The sequence below is a fragment of the Monodelphis domestica genome, chromosome 6 (genome assembly GCF_027887165.1).
Source record: "Monodelphis domestica isolate mMonDom1 chromosome 6, mMonDom1.pri, whole genome shotgun sequence".
Classification (NCBI taxonomy): Eukaryota; Metazoa; Chordata; class Mammalia; order Didelphimorphia; family Didelphidae; genus Monodelphis; species Monodelphis domestica.
This window is the reverse complement of record NC_077232.1, coordinates 16,887,361-16,909,935: the sequence shown is the minus strand read 5'-3', so window position 1 is coordinate 16,909,935 and position 22,575 is coordinate 16,887,361. Positions and strand designations below refer to the sequence as shown.

Genomic DNA, 22,575 nt, shown 5'->3' with positions numbered 1-22,575 from the left:
CCCTTCTCCCTTACCCTGTAGGATAAGATAGAATTCAGGATCCCAGTGGATCTAGATGCTCTTCCCTCTCAGAGTTGATTTCATTGAGAGTTATGTTTTAGTATTACCTATTAGCACTCTCTTCCTCTCCTTCTTATAAGAGTATTCTTCCCCTCCCCTTCCCATGTGTATCTTTTTGTGAAAAAGATTATTCTATTCATTTTGTTCCTATTTCTCCAAGTATCTCTTGGTACCATTATCGATTCCCCCCCCCCTTTTTTCTTTTTTGTGTGTATACATATCATATTCTAGCCCTTAATGCTCCAGTCTTTCCCTATGAGTGATTCTTCTAATTACTATAATTATTAATACAATTTTTGAGCTTTACAAATAACTTTCCCCCATATGTTAATATATATAATTTGATCTAATTGTAGCCCTTAAGAAGAGAGTTTGAATAAAGAAAAAAACATTTTTCTCCTTTTCCCTTTCTTTCATATTTGCCTTTTCATGTTTCTCTTGCTCTTTGTGTTTGGATATCAAAATTTCTCCTGAGTTCTGGTCTTTTCTTTACAAATACTTGGAAATCTTCTGTTTTGTTGAATGCCTATACTTTCCCCTGGAAGTATATAGTCAGTTTTGATGGGTAGGTGATTTTTGGTTAAAGACCCAGTTCTCTTGCCTTTCTGAATATCGTGTTCCAGGCCTTGAGGTCATTCAATATGGAAGCTGCCAGGTCTTGTGTGATCCTGATTGGTGCTCCTTTGTATTTGAATTGTCTCTTTTTGGCTTCTTGTAGGATTTTCTCCTTAGCTTGCAAGCTTTGAAATTTGGCAATTACATTCCTTGGAGTTGTCTTTTGGGGATTTAGTGTAGAGGGTGTTCTATGTAATCTTTCAATGTTTATTTTGCCCCCTTTTTCTAGAACATCAGGGCAGCTTTCTTGGATGATATCTTGTATTAGGTTGTCAAGATTTCTGTTTATTTCTGGCTTGTCAGGTAGACCAATGATTCTCAGATTATCTCTCCTTCCTCTGTTTTCCTGATCTGTCACCTTCTCAGTGAGATATTTTATGTTTTCTTCTAATTTCTCAGTCTTTTGACTTTGCTTTATTAATTCTTGCTGTTTTGCAAGATCATTGTCTTCCAGTTGCCTAATTCTGGTCTTTAAAGACTGATTTTCCTTTTCAGTTTAGTCTAGCCTGCTTTTTTGAGGCTTCCAGATGTTTCTCCAATTGGGAGTTCTTGTCCCTCAGATTGTTGTATTCTCTTTGCATTATTTCCCATTTTTCATTCCAGAAGGCTTCCATCTTTTTGATAAGCTCCAATTTGAATTCTTCCAGAGTTTGTGGACAATTTCCATTTCTTTTGAAAGATTTTGGAGCATTTATTTGGGTTTCCTCTTCTGCTATTTCCTCTGTAGTCTGTATTTTTCCTCCATAAAAACTATCTAAAGTCAACCCCTTCTTCTTGCTTTTCTTGGTGTTGGGAAGTTGTTCCTGGGCACTGTTTGCCATATCTATGGTTTTTCCTTCCCTTTCCAGTCAGAAATCTGAGTGAGGAGGGCTGGCTCTCTGTGTATGGATCTAATGATCAAGGCTTTTGCCTCAGTTAATCTCTTGATTCTCTGCAGCTGCGCTACCTTCCCCGGGGGTGCCCAAGGTCTGCTCTTCCCTGCCTGCTGGCGTTTTGGGTGTTACTGCTCTCAGGGGTAAGTCCTTCATGGTCTTAGTCAGCTCCCAAGACCTGGAGCTGCCCCCTTACTCACTCCAGTGATGCCCCTTCCTCACTCGTTGATTCTGGCACATGCTGACTTTAACTCTGGTTCTGTAGGTGTGATGGGGGAGGGTAGATGAGCTCAAGTTTGGGTGGGAGCTTTTTTGTTCCCTTATAGTGTGGAAATGCCTGAATCCATGTACCTTCAATGCTGCACCTGTAGCAGAAGGATTTTAGAGTCCTTCTGTTCTTATGAGGATGTTTTTTTTTCTTGGGGGGGGGTGGTTTGAGGTCGTCTATATCATTGGGTCTGAGGAACAAGCTGTGTCTAATCTGCCACCATGCTTACCCAGAAGTATCTTAAATCAATCTTTAGACATAACCTACATCCTTGATTGGGTTCTCTGAACAATGTATAAATGGAGATTTTGAACCTTTGACTTCATTCCCCAGAAGTCCTTAGTATTTTCAAAAATTCCCTATAATCTCTCCTAGGTCTCCACTTTGGCAAGATCACATTATTGATATGTAAGTGGATGTAAGCTTCTCTCACACCCTCTTTTTGACCTGTGACTGGGTTGAAGTCAGGCAGTTCTTTTGCTTTAGTTATTATCAATAAAACTTTATAAAATACAATATTTGGTTATTGATTATTAATTTTAAAACCCACAACAGCAAGAACACTGGTTCAGTTTCCCAGTCACATAGAACTAGGCTCAAATAATACTCAATTTCCACAATCACTGCTTCTCTTAGAGTGCAGAAAACAACAAAATTTGACTTAAAGTTACTCTGTGGCACTTAACATATCATTAGCATCCCAATTACATTGCCATTTGCTTCCACCCACTTGGTAAACAAAGTGAATTATGGGTAAAGTCATGCAGACAAAAGTGTACCATGGGTAAAATGACATTAGATCCTTGCAAAAACAGGGTAGCAACTGCTCAAATAAATGATCCCTTCCTTAGTAACTAATCAAGATCAAAAGCATTCCTGAAAATTCTATAGACCCCATACTTACCTTTACTTATCTTATTTAACCTACCAGACTTATTCACTATACTAGCTAACTAATTGTCTATAGCCACTCTATTACTATATTCTCCTATAATAAAACTTGTTTCCTGACAATGTCTGAATCTGAACTGTCAACCAGTTCTTTGGATGAGATCCAATTAGCATTGCCCAAATCATTATTGGTGACCTGCAGGGGGCAATTCATCTTCATTTATCTTGACTCAACTTACTCCATTCTGAGGTATGCTTTATTCTGCCCCATCTCTGAATACTCCTTGCTTTGGGGCTTTTCCCTTTTATTTCTGAGTACTTGGGCTTAGCTAAGACACTACAATAGGCCTTCACAGCCAGCAAGTTCCAATAGATGGGGGACATTCAACTAGAACTCTAAGTTTGGGGACACAGCAAGACTCCCTCCACTGCTGTATGTAGGGCCACAGCAGACAGTTTCTGCATATCCATTTTAGGGTCAGGCAGATCTCATTCTGCTGCTATGCCTGGATTTTTCCTATTCCCTCTCCCATATTTCCTGGTTTGGGTGGCCTTAGAGAATAGTCCCTGAGCCTGTTTCCTTGTGCTTCACTATGAACAGACTTCTTCATTGCTATGGAGATCCCCACTGGGCTGCCTCCTTTTCAACTGGAAAATGTTGGATTTACAAGATCTAAGTGGCAGCATGTATTGTATTTCCATAATGAATGGCCCCAAAATACCCTAGAATTTGGATGGATTGCCAGTAAATAGAAAGCTAAATTATACTCTCCTGCAATGGGATCTATTTTGCAAAGGGAGGGGAAATGGACAAAAATCCCTTACATTCTAGCCTTCCTGACATTCGCATGAGGCCTGAAATTCAGAGTACAATTGTATGGATTTCTCCCAAGACAACACACCCCTCCCACCCCATCACTTAGATGATACTGTATCTGCTCCCCAGAACTCTATATCCCAGCATCCCATTTTCATCCTCACAATATGTCCTTCCCCTGACTGGAGCTTCAGAAGTGGGCTTTGGGCAGGCAGGAGAACTTTCTCACATGGGTTTTTTTTTGTTAGATAATTAGGTTTGAACTTCTATTTCTTATAGTTTATTTTCTTTCTCCTTCAAGTGATTATTAATAAACTTTATAAAATGTAATACTTGGAGTTATTACATATTAATTTAAATCTTGCAATACCCTCCTGAACAGTCCAGAAAAATCCTCCCTTTCAGTAACTGCCACTTTACAGGCAGTTTTCAGGCCACTACCTCCCCCTTACACATTCCCCCTGATCAGTCTTTCCCCCCTTCCCTTCCTGCTCTCTATCCATCACTCCCATAGCCCCTACCCAGTCCTTGTCATACATGGAGTACCACTAACTATGTAGCCATGGCTAAAGACCCCAAAACCCTTTGTTCCCTCACAGAGGTGGCAATGGGAAAGGGGAAGTTGTGGGTTCATATGCCCTTCTCCATGTCAGATCTCTCTCAAATCAAGGAGAAGGAAGGTTTTCTGAGAATCCCACCAAATTAATAGAGAGCTTTAAATCAATGGAACTGCAGTTTGCCTTGTCCTATGCAGATTTACACCTCATTCGTAGCTCCTCCTGCTGTGCCATAAATGAAAACCAGAGATTGGGGAATTAAGCCAGAAGGTGAGGACTGATACAGTTGAAACTAATGTAGGAGGCAGATTTCCCATTGATGTTGTTGCCATTCAAGTGGCTGACCCGGTTGCGATGATCAATCACACAAAACATGGAGAAAAGAGATCACATGTTTGAAGATATGAACCAGGGAATGAGGAAGCAGGCTATTATGAGAAAGTTAAGGAAGTTACTTAGGGTGGGGAAGAAAATCCATCCTTGTTTCAGAGCAGGCTTGAAGCATCCATGAAAATTACAGTAATATTGATCCTGAAAGCCCAGGGCCTGACAATCCTTAATATGCTTTTTATTGGACAGTCATTCCCAGATGGGAAAGAGGTAAGAAAAGGGATTTCAAAAATTATGGTCTCAATTTTTTCTGTAATATATGATATAAGGATCACAGCTGAGAAATTGGGGGAAGAAGGGATTAAAAGGTTTGGAAGAGCCACTCTATGGAGAGTAGGGTAGTAAGTTGATATAACAAAGCATTTATAGAAAGGTCTAGCATATGAAAGAGTCCACTGAAGGTGATATAAACTGGTAGTGGATCAGTTTTGTTTTCCCATCATTATTTCCTCATTTTGTTTAGCTATTCATGTGGGGGGTTACATGTAGCATATGGTGAGAGTGTTCCAAAGAGATAGCTGAAAAGCCAATAGTTAATGGTCAGGTAAGAAAGATTTAGAAATCTTGAAAATAAGGCCAGTATATTTGTGGCTGATGACAAGATGAAGGGTATGATCATCTGTGTGTGGCTGAGATGGAATGCAGGCACAGGTGATGGGAAGAGAATAGCTTCAGGAATTGAGTGGTTAGAAATTCAGAGGAAGAGGCAATATGTATATCAAAGTCTTTTAATATGAGGGTAGGATATGGGGAGGAGAGCAAATTCATGAACCAGGTATAAAACTCATTGATAAAAGGAAAATCACCTAGAAATGTATAGGAACTGTTATGTGGATTTTGATGGAATGGTAGATATGAATAGTATGAAGGGCAAAAGAAGAGGTTACTGAAAGATGGGTGTAGGGGGAGAACCAGGGAGTGGCAATATGCACCAAGGAGTAATTCATCTTATTGATTTTAGCCAGTGAGCCCAGGATGAGTGAAGGTGCAACAAGCACTGGAAATGGTGGCTAAGGGAAGCCAGCTTTCAGGAATATCTCACAGATAGAAGCAGAGGAAAAGATTTAAGATGAAGAGAAATCCATTGCTTATAGAACAGGCATGCCAAAGGCATGGTGAAAAGGCTTGATAATGTTTGGTTGAAACTTCGATAGGGGATGGTAATGTGGGTTAGGATTAAGGAACTGGATGATGGAGGAGGGAGGTTAAAAGATGATCTATAAAGATCCAGAATCACAGGGATGTAAAGAGTATGACCAGGTGTGAGAATGTTCATCAGTGAATGGAGTTCAACACTCTTCTCAAAGAGAAGTTGGAGATTGGACTCAAGGCAATTGCAACAAAGATGGGAGGGGCATAGTCAAATGGTCAGATGGTGTCCTTACTTCACTACTGATCATCCCTCAGAAGGGTAGAGATTAGGCTCAAAAAGCTTGAGATGTAAATCAAACCTGCACATCAGGAGAAGGAAATCCCATTCCCCACCAATTTCCCTCTTCATCTTTCCTCAAAGGACAGATGCAAGGGACCTGAAGTCAAAAAGTAAGTGGCTCTTCTTTGCACCAAAAATTCTTCACATACTAGTTGGGAAATGGTGTTGACAGCAAGAAGTGGAAGTTACCTTGTTTTGGCATAGATGGAAGATTGATTTCTGTCCTTTGAGACAGAAGAAAGATGCCAAACCCTTGCGACTTTTTCTTGGGGGACACCCTTCACCCAGTAAGAGATAGAAGGTACATGACCCATGATGACAGAAAATTTTGGGCCCCTCTTCTCACCTGAGCTGGCTGACCAAGAAGGGGCATTAAGAAGAGATGTAGATTCCCTACACATTGGGGAATCTACCTCTCTTCTTGTTAGTGCTTGCCTCCATATTCATCTCCAGTTTATTGAGTATATATCTTGTTTGTACACAGATGCTTGCATGTTGTCTCCCCTTATTTATCTGGGAGCTCCTTTAGAGGAGAGGCCCTTTTTGCCTTTCTTTGTTATTTCCTTAGCAGTTAGCACAATGCCTGGCACATAGTAAGTGCTTAATAAATGTGTATGGACTCTATGAACACTCAGTTTACTACTCAGCCTCAATTATCTCACACATAAAATAAAGGGGTTAGATTGCATGATTTCTAAAATCTCTTCTATCTCTGTATCTTGTGATTCTTAAAAATGGAATTTTGGACATGATAAGAACAAGAATGGAAGAAAGGCTTGTAAATCCTGGAGTTTTCCCCTGCTTTTTGTATTAAATGCTCTACTCTGCCTGATCACAAAGTTGGCCCAAGTGCTCAGGAAAGGAACTAACCTGACCAAGCGATATGTGCTTCCTTCTTTTGGCTTTGATGAGGACTTCCAATGACACAAGAAACATTCTCTTTGGAATTGGCAGACACTGTAATTGATGTTTCAACAGAGAAGAGCCCATTCACTTTCTTCATAGTTACACTTCCTCCTGACAAGGGCTCCTCCTTGTGATTCTTCCATTGCACTTCAGGCTCTGGGTACCATCCTGTGGATGTGCACACTAGATGGAGCCTTTTATATCCAACACCATCGATGTATATGTGAGGGGCAGAGCCTATGCCTAGGAAAGGGGAACAAAGCAAAAATAAGGTTATGTCCTAAAAACAAAAAAGGATTTTTTTAGCCATCTTATTTCTCCTTATTACATCTATCTAATAAGAAATGAGAGAAACAGACAACATGCCTCTATGTTGATTATACATATTTTCAATTCAATTCATGGTAGGGATACAAAGACAAAAGCAAAATAGTCCCTGGTCTCAAGAAAATTATGTAATAATAAGGGTTGTGGATAGGGTTGAGAATTATATATACATCTATATATCATCCATGATATTTTCAGGGAAATGAAGAGGGCACTAGTGACAAGATGGAAGGACCAGTGAACATCTTAGATGTCAGGACCAGAACACAAAAAGTTCTTGATAGGTTAAAGTTATAGCACAATTCTACAATTTAAAAAGAGAGGAATAAATGTAAAGACCCACTTCAGAGGATTTTTTAATTAACCTGCTTCAGTACCTGATGATGGATGACACAACTTGACAGATCATATGAAGAGATAGGTGTTTGAGTTGGTCATTAAGCCAAAAATGCTAATGACTTATTAAATGGTATTAATATGTTAATACCATTTAATTAATAGTATTTATCATCTGCTACTACTGACTCCTAGTTAGGCCCAACCTGAGTCTTTTGTTTAATTATGCCATACTTTTATATATTTTGACATTCTTTTTAAAATTTAAAATTTTAAATTCTTGCCCTTCCTTCTGCCACTTCCCAACCCACTGAGATGGTGAGCAATTTGATACACATTATACTTGAAGTCATGCAAAACATATTTCCATATTAATAAACTCTGATATTCAGTTCTACTTATGACTGAATTTATCCCATTCACATTCATAGTTAAAATTGTGAACTGTATTTATCTTCAAACTATTTTGCTTTTTAAATTCTTTTCTTCTTTTTATCATGTCTCTTCTCAAAAATCTGCTTTGCTTCTGACCACTGCTTCCTTTAATCTATTCTTCCTCTTTTCTCTCCTCCCTTTCACTTAACCCATTCCCCTACTACTTTCATATTGGATAAGATGGATTTCTATACCAAATTTACTATGCACACATATTCTTCCCTCTTCTGATGAGAGTGAGGGTCAACCATTGCTTGCTTCCCCCACCCATGCATTTCTCCTCCGTTGTAAAAACTCTTACTTGCATATCTCTTTTATGTGAGATAATTTTCCACATTCTTATACTCCCTCCCCACTTCTCCCAATAGACGTGTCATTTAGTCTTCCATTTCTTTAGATTAATCCAACACAAGAGAATCATGCCCATGCCCTCTGTTTCAGTTGACTCCTTAATTCTCTAATGAATTTGGGAGGTTATATGTATCATCTTCCCATTTTGGACTATAACTAGTTTAACCTTTTTAAGTTCCTCATGTTTCTCTTTTTATGCCTCTCAAGTCTTCTGTTTTGTTTTACTGCCAGATTTTCTATTCCATTTCAGTCTATTTACTAGAAGTACTTAAAAGTCCCCTATTTTAATAAATATACATTTTCCCCAGAAGGATTATATTCAGTTTTGCTGAGTAGATTTTTATTGGTTGTCTTCTGGAATATCTTAGGTTAAACTATTCACTGCTTTGATGTGGAAGCTGCCAAACTTTGCATGGCCCTGACCATGGTTTATTGTATATTAATTATTTCTTTCTGACTGCTTGCAATACATTCTCCTTGATGTTGGAACTATGGAAATTAGAAATAATTTTCAATGGAATTTTCATTTCATTTTGGAAGTGACTGGTAGGTTTTATCACTTTCTATTTTTACCTCTGGTTCTAAGATATATGGGAAGAAATGCTATATAAATTTTTAAATAGGATATCTGGGATCTTTTTTTTTCATTGTAGCTTTCAGGTAAACCAATGATTCTTAAACTATTTCTATCTACTTTCCAGATCAGGTGTTTTTCCAATGAGATAGTTGATAGATAGATAGATAGATAGATAGATAGATAGATAGATAGATAGATAGATAGATAGATAGATAGATAGATGGATGGATAGATTGATATATGTGTCAAACAATAAAACAAAATGAAAGAATAATTTTATTATTTCTTGATGTCTCATAAAGTCATTAGCTTCCACTTTAAGCAATTCTACTAGTTAAGAGGTTATTTTCTTCAGTGAAGTTTTGTATCTTTTTCTATTTGGTTAATTCTGTTCTTTAAGGAGTTCTTTTCTTCAGTATTTTTGGTGTCTCTTTTACCAAGCTCTTAGGGGTTTTTTTCCTAATTATCTTGCATTGTTCTCATTTTTCCCAACTTTTCCTTTACCTCTCTTATTTTTTAAAATCATCTTTACTTTTTCATCTCTTTATTTAGCTCTTCCAGGAATTATTAGGCTTGTGTATAATCTGCATTTTTCTTTCAGGTTTTATCCATATGTTTTCATGTCATTTCTGGCTTCTGAGTTTGTGTTATGAGCTTTCCTATCTCCATAATAGCTCTTTGTGTTCAGATTCTTTTTTGTTGTTTACTCACTTTTCCCATCTGCTTCTTTACTTTGAACTTCCTGTCTGAATTAGACTTTGCTCATATAGGGCAATTGATGAATGGTCACTGCCCCACCCTTCAGGGTTTTGCACTCTGCCTTTTTCACAGCTAGTTACTGAAACCTATAAGATTTTGGTGTTTCTAAGACAGTGTGCTCTAGAGAGAGATGTGGTCTCTATTCTTCTTGCCTGAGCTCTGGTCCTTAGACATCTAAAGTCCTTATTTTCTAGTGACCACAACTCCTCTTTTTCCTGGAACTGTAATTTAAGAATTATGATCCCTGCTCCCTTGTGGCTACAAATGCTCCCCTCTATAGAACCAAGACCCCAGAACTGGGAAATAAGCAAAGGAGTTGCCAAATGGTGCCTAGACTTATTCCCAGTATTTGCATGGTGGTACCTGGAATAGCTTAGTGGATTGAGAGCTAGCCCTAGAGACAGGAGGTCCTAGGTTCAAATCTGGCCTCAGACACTTACCAGCTGTGTGAACCTGGGCAAGTCACTTGACCCCCATTGCCTAGCCCTTACCACTCTTCTGCCTTGGAGCCAATACACAGTATTGACTCCAAGACGGAAGGTAAGGGTTTAAAAAAAAAAGATTAAAATTCTCTGGAGATTGTATTTTACTTTAAAATTATTTATTAACTAATTAAAAGTGGGCCAGAGAAAGAAAAAAGGATCAGCCTCATGTGGCCAGCTATTCCCTTCACACACACTCTCCTGGCTAACCTGAACTCACACTGTCCTAACCATCAATCTTTCCATACCAACGAGTCAGACTTCTTTACCAACATGAACTTATACATTCAGTGGCATCATTTTCTGGGTCTTCTGGATTTTCTAGGCTTAACCTCAGGCCAGATCAGAGGCTGGCCTTCCAGATTCCAGTAGCTAAAAAGCTTCTTTACTCTGCTTTCATGGAACTAGCATCTCTGGCACATTTTTAAATAACACTAACAAATGGGGGAAAGTTCAAAGAAAGGATGCCTGGCATGATGAATGTAGTGAACCCTGTACCTTGGGAAGATAGACTGAAGAAACAGAAGAAGAGGAGATCTGAGTAAAATATGATTTTGATCTTCAAGGATATGAAGAGCTACCATGTAAAAGAGGAGTTGACCTTGTTCTCATTGATCCAAAAGTGGAAAATGAGAAAGAATGGATGGAGGGTTCAGGAAGATAACAGTAGAAATTCATTCTTATTTTTAAAAAGCTCTCCAAACGTTGCATTAACTGCTTCAGGAGGTGACAGGCTTAACTTCATTTCCACAAAAAAGGGTTTGTGACTCTTTTTTAGATAGTATAGGGAGGCTTCTTGTTCAGGTAAGGATTAAATTAGATGATCTTTGAGGTCCCTTCAAAATCTGTTGGGTTTTTTTCATGGTTCTATGCACATATACCTAGAGGCACACATAGCTTAAACCTAGGAGTTCTTTGAATTTTGTCTTTATTGGTGCTTAAAAGTGTTTCTTTCAATGAAATAGAATTGAATTGTTCAACACGCATGACTATGAGCAGAACTATATCCTAATACCCCACATTTACGAGGGTCATTCCAACAACTGCTTAGTCTCACAGTCTCACCATGCTGTACTTCTGGTTGCATCCCAGAAATATTCTTTGTCTGTGTCCATGAAGCAGGTTTGAATCACCCCAGTCACTACACCTGAACTACTTGTCTCTACCCTAAACGGCTCTTCACTCCACTGACCCTTGACCTTCATCTTTGCCCTTCAGATATTCCCAGTTTATCAGCCTGATTCTGAGCAGGACAACATAAGACCAAACCACCTCACCTGCAATCCCTCCTAGTTCTATCCCTTTAGCCTCATGCTTAGCTCTGTGTCTGCTCCCCTCAGGCAAATATCTCTTGGCTCTCCTACCCAAAGATGCCTCTCATGAGGCCACAACACCTGGTACACACTCACCTGTCACAGACACTTGGAATTCTGCTTCATGATAATGAGAGGGACTTTCAAAGAAACACCTGTACTTCCCCTCATCAGAGGGACGGATTTGATGGAGCCTCAGGGCCACACTGCCATGAGAAATGTTCTCCCAAAGAAATTCTGTCCTCCCTCGATAGTCCGGATGCTGGTATTTCAAATAATCTTGTGCATTTTTGTAGCGATGTACCAGACTTGAGTTCTGGCCATGAAACCATATCACCTCCATATAGGTAGCATCCAACTGGGGGTGGAGGTAACAAGGGAGTGTGACTTCTGTGCCCACCAAGGCAACAATTGGTTGCTGTGGTCCTATCACAGTGAACTCCTCTGGAGAACAGAGACAAAGGCAAGAGTTTATTTAAGGTTGGAACAAAAATGGGGGCAAAATGAAAAGTCATAGAGTATGACCATATAGTAAATCATCAACTTTTAGATCTGGAAAAATGCATTTAGACATCATCCAGTCAATAAAATCAATATCTTATTCAGTTATCACCTCCACATTATTCCATAGAAGTGGCCTTCTATCCACTGATTGGACATCCCCAGCAATGGTAAGCATTCTGCCTCAATTTTCTCAGATAAGAAAATTCATACAGAAGCAGTAGACCAATATAGATGAAACAATAAACAATGGTCTTTGTGTCTGGGGCCAAGGAGATAAAAATTATCAAACTGATTGAGCAAATAATTAAAGCTGGGCTCACTAAGTGATTTCCCCTTCTAAGTTCTCCTTAGATTTTACTTAAACCTAGACATAACTAAAACAGGCACATGAAAAATGAAAATGAGTCAACAATATAATGATCCAAAATATTTGTTTTAGCCTTAAACTAAATGCCCTAGTAAGTTACAAATAAATGTCTGATTACAATATTAAAGATTAATCAAATGTTGTATTGACTGCTCCAAGAGGTAATAGGCTTAACTTCATTGGAAAACTTCCCCCAATAGGATCTCTTTTTAAAGATATTATAGGGAGGATTCTTGTTCAGGTAAGAGTTAAATTAAATTCGCTTTGAGGTCCCTTGAAATTCTGGGAGGCACACATAGAGTGAGTCTAAGAATTCTTTGAATTTTGTCTTTATTGGTGCTTAAAAGAACTTCCTTCAATTAAGTAGTATTGAATTGATCAATACACATTACTATGAACAGAACTATTTTCTAAAGACCAAACCCCCTGCACCCCTAATCCCTCCTATCTTTATTCCTTTAGCCTGATGCTTAGTGCTGTATCTGCTCCCCTCAGGTAAATATCATCTTGGCTCTCCTACCCAGAGGTGCCTCGCATGATGCCACAATACCTGGTACACACTCACCTATGACTTTCAATTGAAATTCTGCTTCATTATAATGAGAGGGACTTTCAAAGAAACACCTGTACTTCCCCTCATCAGAGGGACGGATTTGATGGAGCCTCAGGGCCACACTGCCATGAGAAATGTTCTCTCGAAGAAATTCTGTCCTCCCTCGATAGTCCGGATGCTGGTACTTCAAATAATCTTGTGCATATTTGTAGCGATGTACCACATTTGAGTTCTGGCCATGAAACCATATCACCTCCATATACGTAGCATCCAACTGGGGGTGGAGGTAACAAGGGAGTGTGACTTCTGTGCCCACCAAGGCAACAATTGGTTGTTGTGGTCCTACCACAGTAAACTCCTCTGGAGAACAGAGACAAAGGCAAGAGTTTATTTAAGGTTGGAACAAAAATGGGGGCAAAATGAAAAGTCATAGAGTATGACCATATAGTAAATCATCAACTTTTAGATCTGGAAAAATGCATTTAGACATCATCCAGTCAATAAAATCAATATCTTATTCAGTTATCACCTCCACATTATTCCATAGAAGTGGCCTTCTATCCACTGATTGGACATCCCCAGCAAAGGTAAACACTCTGCCTCGATTGTCTGAGTTAAGAAAATTCATACAGAAGCAGTAGACGAATATGGATGAGACAATAAACAATAGTCTTTGTATCTGGGGCCAAGGAGATAAAAATTATCAAACTGATTGAGCAAATAATTAAAGCTGGGCTCACTAAGTGATTTCCCCTTCTAAGTTCTCCTTAGATTTTACTTAAACCTAGACATAACTAAAACAGGCACATGAAAAATGAAAATGAGTCAACAATATAATGATCCAAAATATTTGTTTTAGCCTTAAACTAAATGCCATAGTAAGTTGCAAATCAATACCTAATTATAATTTTTAAAGTTAATCAAAAATAAAGGAAAATACACAGAGGAATATAGCCGGGAAGAAAATTCTTAACCAACCAAGGGAAAAGATAGATCACAAAAGATAAAATATATCTGGAATATAAAGTGGCACAAGGAATAAAGCATTGAACATGGAGTCAGGAAGATCTGAGTTCAAATTCTGCCTCAGATACTTACCAACTGTGTGACTCAAGGTAAAATACTTAACCTGTCTGACTCAGTTTCTTATCTATTAAATGAGAATAATATAATATCATTTAATAATATTAATATAATAATAATAAAATCATACTAATAACCCTTCCTCTCAGGGTTATTTTAAGGATAAAAATGAAATCATATTTGTAGATCACTTTGCAAACCATAAATGTTCATTAAATTATTTGTATTACACAACCTTGATGAGGTTTTACAAGGGGGGGAAATCAAGGTAAAATCAAGGATAAAAATGGAAACTGTCACTTTTAGAGTCTAATATTCAATATATGTAAATATTGACATAAATATTCAAGGCCAAAAGTGATCCAAAGAATGTGGGGGAAATGTCTCAATTTTAAATTATTAACTATTATTTAACATTAGCTCTAAATTAGCAATAACAAAAGAAATACCAATGAAAACAATTAGATGTTTTCATCTCACACTCAGAAAACTGGCAAAGTTGACAAAAGATAGAAATAACACTAAAGGGACTGCAGGAACAGAGACACATTGAGAAATTAATGGTTCTGCTGAGAAGTGCTCCAACAATTCTAGAAGGCAAGTGGGAATTGCATTCAAATAGTGATAAAAAAAATGTCCTCAACCTTTGGCCCAAAGATTTCACTGCTGTTGCACATACCCTAAAGAGGTCAAAAATAGAAAAAAGGGTCCCAAAAGTGCCAAAAGATTCATAGTGGCACATTCTGTAGTAGCAAAAAAAAAAAATTGAATGCAAAATCATTGCCCATCAATATGAATGCCATGAAATGTCACTATGGTAAAAGAAACAAAGAATATGAGAAATTGAGAAAACCAGGGGAAATTTTTCAGAACTGATTCAAAATGAAATAAACAGCACTACAAAACTATGCACACAAAGAAGAAAGCAAACTTAATTGAAAAAAAAAAACAATAAAACAAATTGAATGGATTCAAGTATCATGACCGACCAAACTTGGAACCAGAGAATTAGAGATTTGGGAAACTGTCACTGTGGAATACAAATATTCTAACTCAAGGGTGTCATAGAGCAGCTAGGTGGTTCAGTGGGTAGAGAACCAGGCCAAGAGATAGGAGGTCCTGGGTTCCAATCTGACCTCAGACAATTCATAGAATTTTGACCCTGGGCAAGTCTCTTAACTCAGTGCATAGCCCTTACTGCTCTTCTGCTTTAGAATTAATTCTTAGTATTGATTCTGGTGTGGGATTTTCAGTTTAACCAGGCAGGAGGAAACCACAATGTCACTCCAGAGTAAGGAAGGAAGGAAATTTACTTTGTGAGATTCCAGAAAGGATTGTTCCTTGAGTCTGGATCCTGATGAAAGAGGTTCTTGCTATCTTATACAAATATTCAGATATTTCATGGGTTACATGCTTGGACATATACAGATACAGGGGGTTACATGATTGGACAAAAGGGGGAATGGACATGGGGATTTCCATAAGCTGTATAACTGGTCAATTCCAGAAACTGGTGCTTGCAGTTCAGTCAAGCAGGAAAGGTCCACCTCCTGCAACCTGTTATAGCATCCTATTTATAGCAGGATTGGGTCAACCTGATAAAGCTACTTCTTAGAGCATAAGGGGGCCGTTCAATGGAAGGGAACCCTCAATGGGGAATCTGAGAGTTTTTCCACTACAATTCTAAATAAGGGTTTTTAGAAAAGGAAAAGACAGGACAGGAGAGGGAGAAGTGAGGAAAATCAACAATTCCAATGTACAGAGAGAATGAAGTACAATAGTTCAAGGGGCAGATAGAGATAAGATTACTGCCAGAAGTATCATTCCCAAGATAGGATTTGTGCTTTCATATAGTGCCCAAATGGCAGAAATTCAAGATATAAGAGAGTGTGGGAGGACGTGGAGGAACTTTAGCCATTAAGACAAGAGGAACGATGACTGGGGATCTGGGGGTCCCAGCAGCACCACATGCTTACATGAATAGTTCTCTGAAGGGAAAATTAGCCAGTGGATTTCCATAGGAATATGTCTAAATGATGCTGGAAGAAGCATGACAAGGTACAAGAAAAAGACCCTGAGGTAAATGATAGTGTCCACATTCTTGCTTCCCTTAGGAAAAAGTATTCCCACAAGCATTTGCTAAGCACTGTGCTAAATCCAGGGAAACAAAGAAATATAAAGGCCTAGTCCTTCCAAACCCAGGGGACCACAGGATTCTTGAAAGAATCAAGACTGTATATAATCAAGTTCATGGTAAGATTATCCATCCTAATTGGGGGAACTGAAGACCTAGCAGCAAACTTCACAACTAAAATCAACCAAGCAAAGAGGAAGGAAGGACTTTCCCCAAATAGACCCAAAAGGACCTGTTAATGGCTTTGTTCCTCCTTCAAAAGATCACTCAGTATTTATTTTAAGGTAGATGAAGCAGTAAAAAAAAAAAAAGGACTCGGGGGTTGATTAGTTCAAAACCTTTTACTCCTTTATGGACAGCCCTGAGAACCAAATTAACAGATAAAGCAATAAGGATATGAATCAAGATAGGTCAAAATCACTTGAAGTCCTCTGGTGAAGGGCAGTTCCATACATGAAAGAATCTAATGAGGGTATGGAGACACTGACTTACTTAGGATATGAAATGAAAATGTAAATGAACAGAATGATTCTTCCTTAACTACCCACATCTTCTTTCTCTTAGAAAATATCCAACACCAGAGAAAGAAAAAAAGATTTAGAACATAAAAACTATAGATAGGTTCAGAGACACAGAAAATCTCTCCCTAGAGGGACGAACAAAGTTTCAGTGAACTCAGTAACGTCTCCCACCTACCTGAGAGCGGCCAGAGGAGCAGAACCAAGAAGATGAAAATCAAATCGGGAAGAAAGAGTGGCTTCATCTGAACATAGCCCCATTAGGCTTGTGGATTTGCAGTCAGAGGACCTGTATGTCAATCCTAGCTCTGATCATAACTACCATGGTGACTTTGACCAAGTCACATAACTTCTCTGACTTAGTTTACTCATCTGAAGGAAGATAGGATTGAATTAGAAAACCTCTAAGGTCCCTTGAATCCCAGCTTGAAGTTCAGGTTCTATAAGTCTTTGCTAGAAAAGAATTCTTCCCTTCAGAATCCTGGTCTCCATGAAGATGCCATGAAGGTGCTGAATGTCCTAAGAGCCCCACTGGAAAATGAAATCAGCAAGCTTGTGGACTATATAACCTGAGACCTTTGTCCCATCACAGGAACATGATTCACATTACCATTAACGGTGAGTCCAAGGGAAAATACACTCTGTTCTTTTTCTACTTAGTCAAACTTGGGAATTAATTAATATAATTTGGCTGACAGAGGTACCCTTAGAAGTCATCCAATCCCAACTTCAGTTACAAAATGTTTGCCATACTGTTTCTCAGAGATATGAGAGGAAGGCAGGGCTAAAATGGTGGCTTAGAGCAGTAAAAGCTGGAAGAACTCGGAGAATCTTCTCCAACTAACCTTAAAATAGTGCCTCAAAATGACCAGAGTCTGAAATAACTATAATTAAAATACTAGGTAGAACAAGTAATTATAACTAATTAACTATTTAAGCTAAGGGAAGGGAAGGAAGGGAATTGAGACCTAAACTTACACCCAAAAGTCAGTATTCTAACCCACTAACAGCTTTCTATACTAATCTACTTAATTCCTTAATAACTATTTAAGATTAAGGGAGTGGCTGGTAGGAGCAAGGACAAGGCCAAAGTAGGTCTCACAAAACTGAAGTCCTCTTGATGATGGATCTAGAGAAGTCCCAGTAGAAAATCACCAGCAGCAGCTCTGTTGAAAATCACTCTTCAGCAGCAGCAACAGGGATAGGCAGAATCTCAAGAAAAGCCACAGGAGAGGGAATCTCTGCTTATCTAAGTCCACCCTCAGAATAATCAGATGGAAAACTCTCTTGGCTCTCCTGCATGTTAGGGAAAGCAACAGCTTCTCACTTCCCGCAACACTCTGGAATCTCTCTGCTCTCAAGGACTTCCTGCTTCTGCCTGATAGGACTTCCTAGTTTGTAGGATTTTCTGCTCCTGGTTTGTAGCAAAGAGCTAATCCTTACAACAAGCCAGAACCAACAATGTGAATTTTAGATTTACTCCACCCTGCTTAGTCTTTAGAATTGGAGCAACCAGGAATGTATACAACCCCACTTAAGGATTAACTGTGGGGGAGAAAGATCCCAGATACCAGAACCCATGTGTGCTAGCAAGTGACAAATCAGAAAAAAACAGCTAACCCCCTGGGCCATCCAAAGCCAAGTTTAAGCCACCATTGGTAAATGTAAGACACAGGAAATGATGTAAAGTATTTCCTTCATATTTCATGTCACTTCCTGTGAGAGGCACTTGGCCATAGAACTCGACTGTGGAGGGCCTCGAAATCAAGCCTGAGACCTGAGACTGCTTCCCTTAGATGATCACATGGTGAATGATAAGACTGCCTCCCCCTTCTTTGGTTTTTCTGGAGCTATCAGTCTCTAGAGAGGCTCATCTCTTGGGACCCCCTTTCCCTTGGCTGAGGCCTCGAAACTCCTGCCTGGTTCAGACCAGGCCAGACTGCTATCCTTCCTGTTTCTCTCTCTCTCTCTCTCTCTCTCTCTCTCTCTCTCTCTCTCTCTCTCTCTCTCTCTCTCTCTCTCTCTCTCTCTCTTTTAATTTCTTCCTTCTGTTGTATATAAACCACCATAAATCCCATTCTGATATTTTATTGGGATTTATAACCAAAATCCCTGGTGACCAACTAAAATATTTTCAGTCCAAACATAAATTTTATCCCTTACAACAAGGGGGTGTAATAAAATAACTTTCCTAGAGAAAAAAAGCTTGAAATGTAGGCAAAGAGGGTCTATTTTTATGGGATAGGGCAGAACCAAAAGAGGAAATGTGCATAGAGGAGTGCAGGCCAGCCACTTCCCACCTACTGCACCAGATTCCTTGGCACAAGCCAATTTCAAGAACCCAAGGCCCCGCCTAAGCTAACAGCAGAGCATCCCATACCGACCCCTTGAAGACTCAGGCCCTAGCACAAGCCTGCAGTTAGGCCCTGAAGTCCATGGCACTTGACCTCTTCAAGCCTGTGGTGAAACCCATAACTCCAAGGTAAAATAGTTCACAGAGCTCTGAGTCCTGCAAGGCATTAACAGTCATTAAAGGAGACTGAATCAGAGCTTTCAGAACTTTCAGTCCATAGGCCATTACACCACCTTGGAAGAACTGAAATTTGCAGAAAAAAATAACTAGAGCTAAGGGTAGCAGCAAGGAAAAACTGATATTTAAGAGAGTGTCCCCTCTACCCTAAAAACAGAGTACACCTTTTAGATATAAGTAAAAAAAGTGTAGATATAAGTAAAAAATCTGTGGAAATGAGCAAACAGCAAAAGAAACATCTAACCATAAAAAAGTTTATAGAGACAAAGAGCAAGGCATAGACTCAATACAAGGGAGAATGATCAAAGCACCTACATGCAAAACTTCAAAGAAAATTAGGACTCTCCAGTGCTGAAGAGCTCAAAAGAGCATTCAAAAATTAAATAAGAGAGGTGGAAGAAAAATTGGGGGGGGGGGGGGGAATGAAAATAATTCAAAAAGAAAATAGTAACTTAAAAAGGAAAATTGGTAGAGTGGGAAGAAGCACAAAAATCCAATGAAGAAAGAACTATCTAAAAAAAGTAGAACTGACCAAAAAAAAAGGAGGTTCAAAAGGTCATGGAAAAATATCTTTCTTTAAAAGTTAGAATTAGGAAGATAGAACCAAGATGGCAGCAAAGTAGAAGAATCTTAGAGCGTCTCCCTTCCAACAAATAATTACAAAGCATCTCAAAAGGGCAGAAATCAAAACTGGATGAGTAAAGGGGCTCTCCAAATGGACACAAAGTGAAAGGTAGGCAGTAAGTGGAGTCTCATGCTATAAGGGGGCAAAACTACACAAGTAAAAGCTCAAACTGGCCACCCCTCTCCCCAACCACCTACCACGCCAGAGTTTAATGCAGGGCCAGTGGAATCTCTGAATTCTTGGAGGCTAGCTGAAAGCACCACAGATTTAGGGCTGTGCCATGCCTTGCAAGACTTAAGGCCAAATAGCATATCTTGATCCCTGCAGTGGAAGCAGCAACACAGAGACCATAGAAGAGGAAGCAGGGATGGGGAAGATAGCCTCAGGGCAAAATGCTTTTAAGTATGCTACACAAAAAAATCACAGATTTACCTGGCTTCACTCAGGCCTCTGACAGGGAAAGAAAGATAGCACCAAGGCAAAGCCCTGTGAGACAGAAGCTAAGAAAGCAATCACTATGAAGATGCAGGAAGCCCAATACTCCAGCAGCAAAAGGAGTAAACAACAGCAAAAACAAACAAACAAAAACCTCTTAATCTTGGAAAATTTCTATGGAGAAAAAGAGCAAAATATAGAAGCAACAGAAAAAAAAAGTGAAAAACAAGAAAATACATCCAAACTTCCGGGGGGAAGGAAATTGGTTGCAAGCTCTGGAGGAACTTAAAAAGGAGTTCAAGAACCAAGTAAGAAAGATAGACGAAAAATAGGAAGAAGAGTAGGAAAAAGAAATGAAAGTATTACAAAAAGACAATAGTAGCTTAAAAGACAAAAATGCCCAAATGGGAAAAGAGGCACAGAAATTAAATGAAGTAATAAACAAATTGGAGATTATAACTTACCTGCTATAAACCATGAAAAGCAAGATAGAGAAAACTGAAAATCAAAATCAAAAGATCATAGCTAAAAATCAGTCTTTAAAGGCTAGAATTGGGAAAATTATAAAACTAATGATCTCATGAGACAGCAAGAAATAATGAGGCAAAATCAAAAGAATAAAAAGAAGGAAACATAAATATCTCACTTAAAAAGATAACTAACCTGGAAAACAGATCCAGAAGAGACAACTTGAGAATTATTGGACTACCTGAAAGTGTGGAACAAAAAAAAAAATCCTAAACCTCATATTACAACAAATTATCCAAGAAAATTGCCTTGATATTCTTGAACATGAGGGCAAAATAGACTTTGAAAGAATCCACAGATCACACCCTGCTTAAAATCCTCAAATAACAACTCACAGGAATGTTATAGTCAAGTTCAAGAGCTTCCAGACTAAAGAGAAAACACTGCCAACAGGCAGAAAGAAACAATGTGGATATCATGGAGCCCCAGACAGGATTACAGAGGATCTGGTACCTTATACACTAAAAGATCTCAAAACTTGCAATGTGATATTCAAGAAGGCAATAGAACTGGGTCTATAAGCAAGAAACATATATCTATCAAAATTGACTATATACTTTCAGGGAAAAGTATGAGCATTTAATAAAATAGGAGATTTCCAAACATTCCTAAAGAAAAGACCAGGACTAAATGGAGTTTTTTGATTTCCAAATGTAAAATTCAAGATAACCACAAAAAGGTAAACAAGAAAGAGGGGGAAATATTTAATGGCTTCAATAAGGTCAAATTGATTATATTCCTATATGGAAAAATTATATCTGTAACTCTTAAAAATTGTTTTCATTATCATAGTAGATAGAAGAAATATACATAGGCAGAGGTTGTGATATTAAGCTGTTTAATATGATATGTAAAAATGTGGGGGGGGGGAGAAGAGGATGGTACTAAGAGAAACTTGAAGGAAGAGGTAAAATAGGATAAATTATATCAATTAAAGAGGCACATGGCAGGGGGGAGGGAGGAAAATACTATTATAAGAAGGGGAAGAAGAGAATGGTGACAAGTAATACTTAACCCTTACTCTCGGGGGAATTGGATCTGCAAGGGAAGAACAGCCAGATTTATTGGGATATTGAATTCTATCTTACTCTTCAAAGAAGTTGAAAGGGAATAAAGAAAGAGGGGTTTGGAGAGAAGTATTAAAAGGGAAGGAACAGTTTGGGGTGATTAAAAGACCCTAAAGAGAAATAGGAGAGGAATAAGAAGAGAGAGGTGGAAAGGAAACTAAAATAAGGGTGGGGAAAAGGGGGACTGTCCAGTGTGGAGGGAAATAGGGAATGAAGAAAAGACAGGATTAAAAGAGGAAATCAAAATGATGGGGAATGCACAGATGGTAATCATAATTCTGAATTTTAATTGGATGAACTCATACAAAAAATGGAAGCAGATAGCAGAGTGTACTAAAAACCAAAATCCTACCATATGTTGTCTACAAGAAATGAGGCAGGTAAACATATAGAGAGTAAAGGTAAAAAGCTGTAGAAGAATTTGTGGGCATCACCTGAGAAAAAGAAGACAGGAGTAACAATCTTGATCTTTGATAAAGTTAAACCAAAAACATATCTGATTAAAAGAGATAAGGAAGGAAATTATATTCTGACAAAAGTCAATATATATACTGAAGAAATATAAGTACTCAACACGTATGCACCAATGGTGTAGCATCCAGAATTTTAAAGGAGAAACTATTGGAGCTTAAGGAGAAAATAAGTAATAAAACTATTCTTGTGGGAGACTTCAAACTTCCTCTACCAGATCTAGATAAATCAAACAAACCAAAAATAAATAAATAAAAAAGAAATAAGAGATGTGAATGAAATTTTAGAAAAATTACAGTTTATAGATATCTGGAGAATAATTAATAGGGATAAAAAGGAATATGCCTTCTTTTCAACAGTACATGGTACATT

At 38.4% G+C, this 22,575-nt stretch overlaps 1 protein-coding gene across 6 annotated transcripts in view; it reads right to left on the bottom strand.

The window, feature by feature from the left end:
• The window catches only part of LOC103104362 (butyrophilin subfamily 3 member A2-like), a 40,422-nt gene extending 22,312 nt beyond the window's left edge, over positions 1–18,110 (bottom strand). For 2 of the 6 annotated variants that reach the window (XM_007497536.3, XM_007497538.2), the window contains exons 1-4: positions 16,726–18,106; positions 12,825–13,172; positions 11,485–11,832; positions 6,773–7,051 (exon numbers count right to left, since the gene is read on the bottom strand). In XM_007497536.3, coding sequence (XP_007497598.2) covers positions 6,773–7,051; positions 11,485–11,832; positions 12,825–13,172; positions 16,726–16,792 — 1,042 coding nt within the window. In that variant the 5' untranslated portion in view covers positions 16,793–18,106. Of the gene's footprint in view, positions 1–6,772; positions 7,052–11,484; positions 11,833–12,824; positions 13,173–16,725 lie in introns of all 6 variants that reach the window. The other 4 variants (XM_056801690.1, XM_007497539.3, XM_007497537.3 and 1 more) reach the window with 4 other exon arrangements.
• Positions 18,111–22,575: the final 4,465 nt, after the last annotated feature.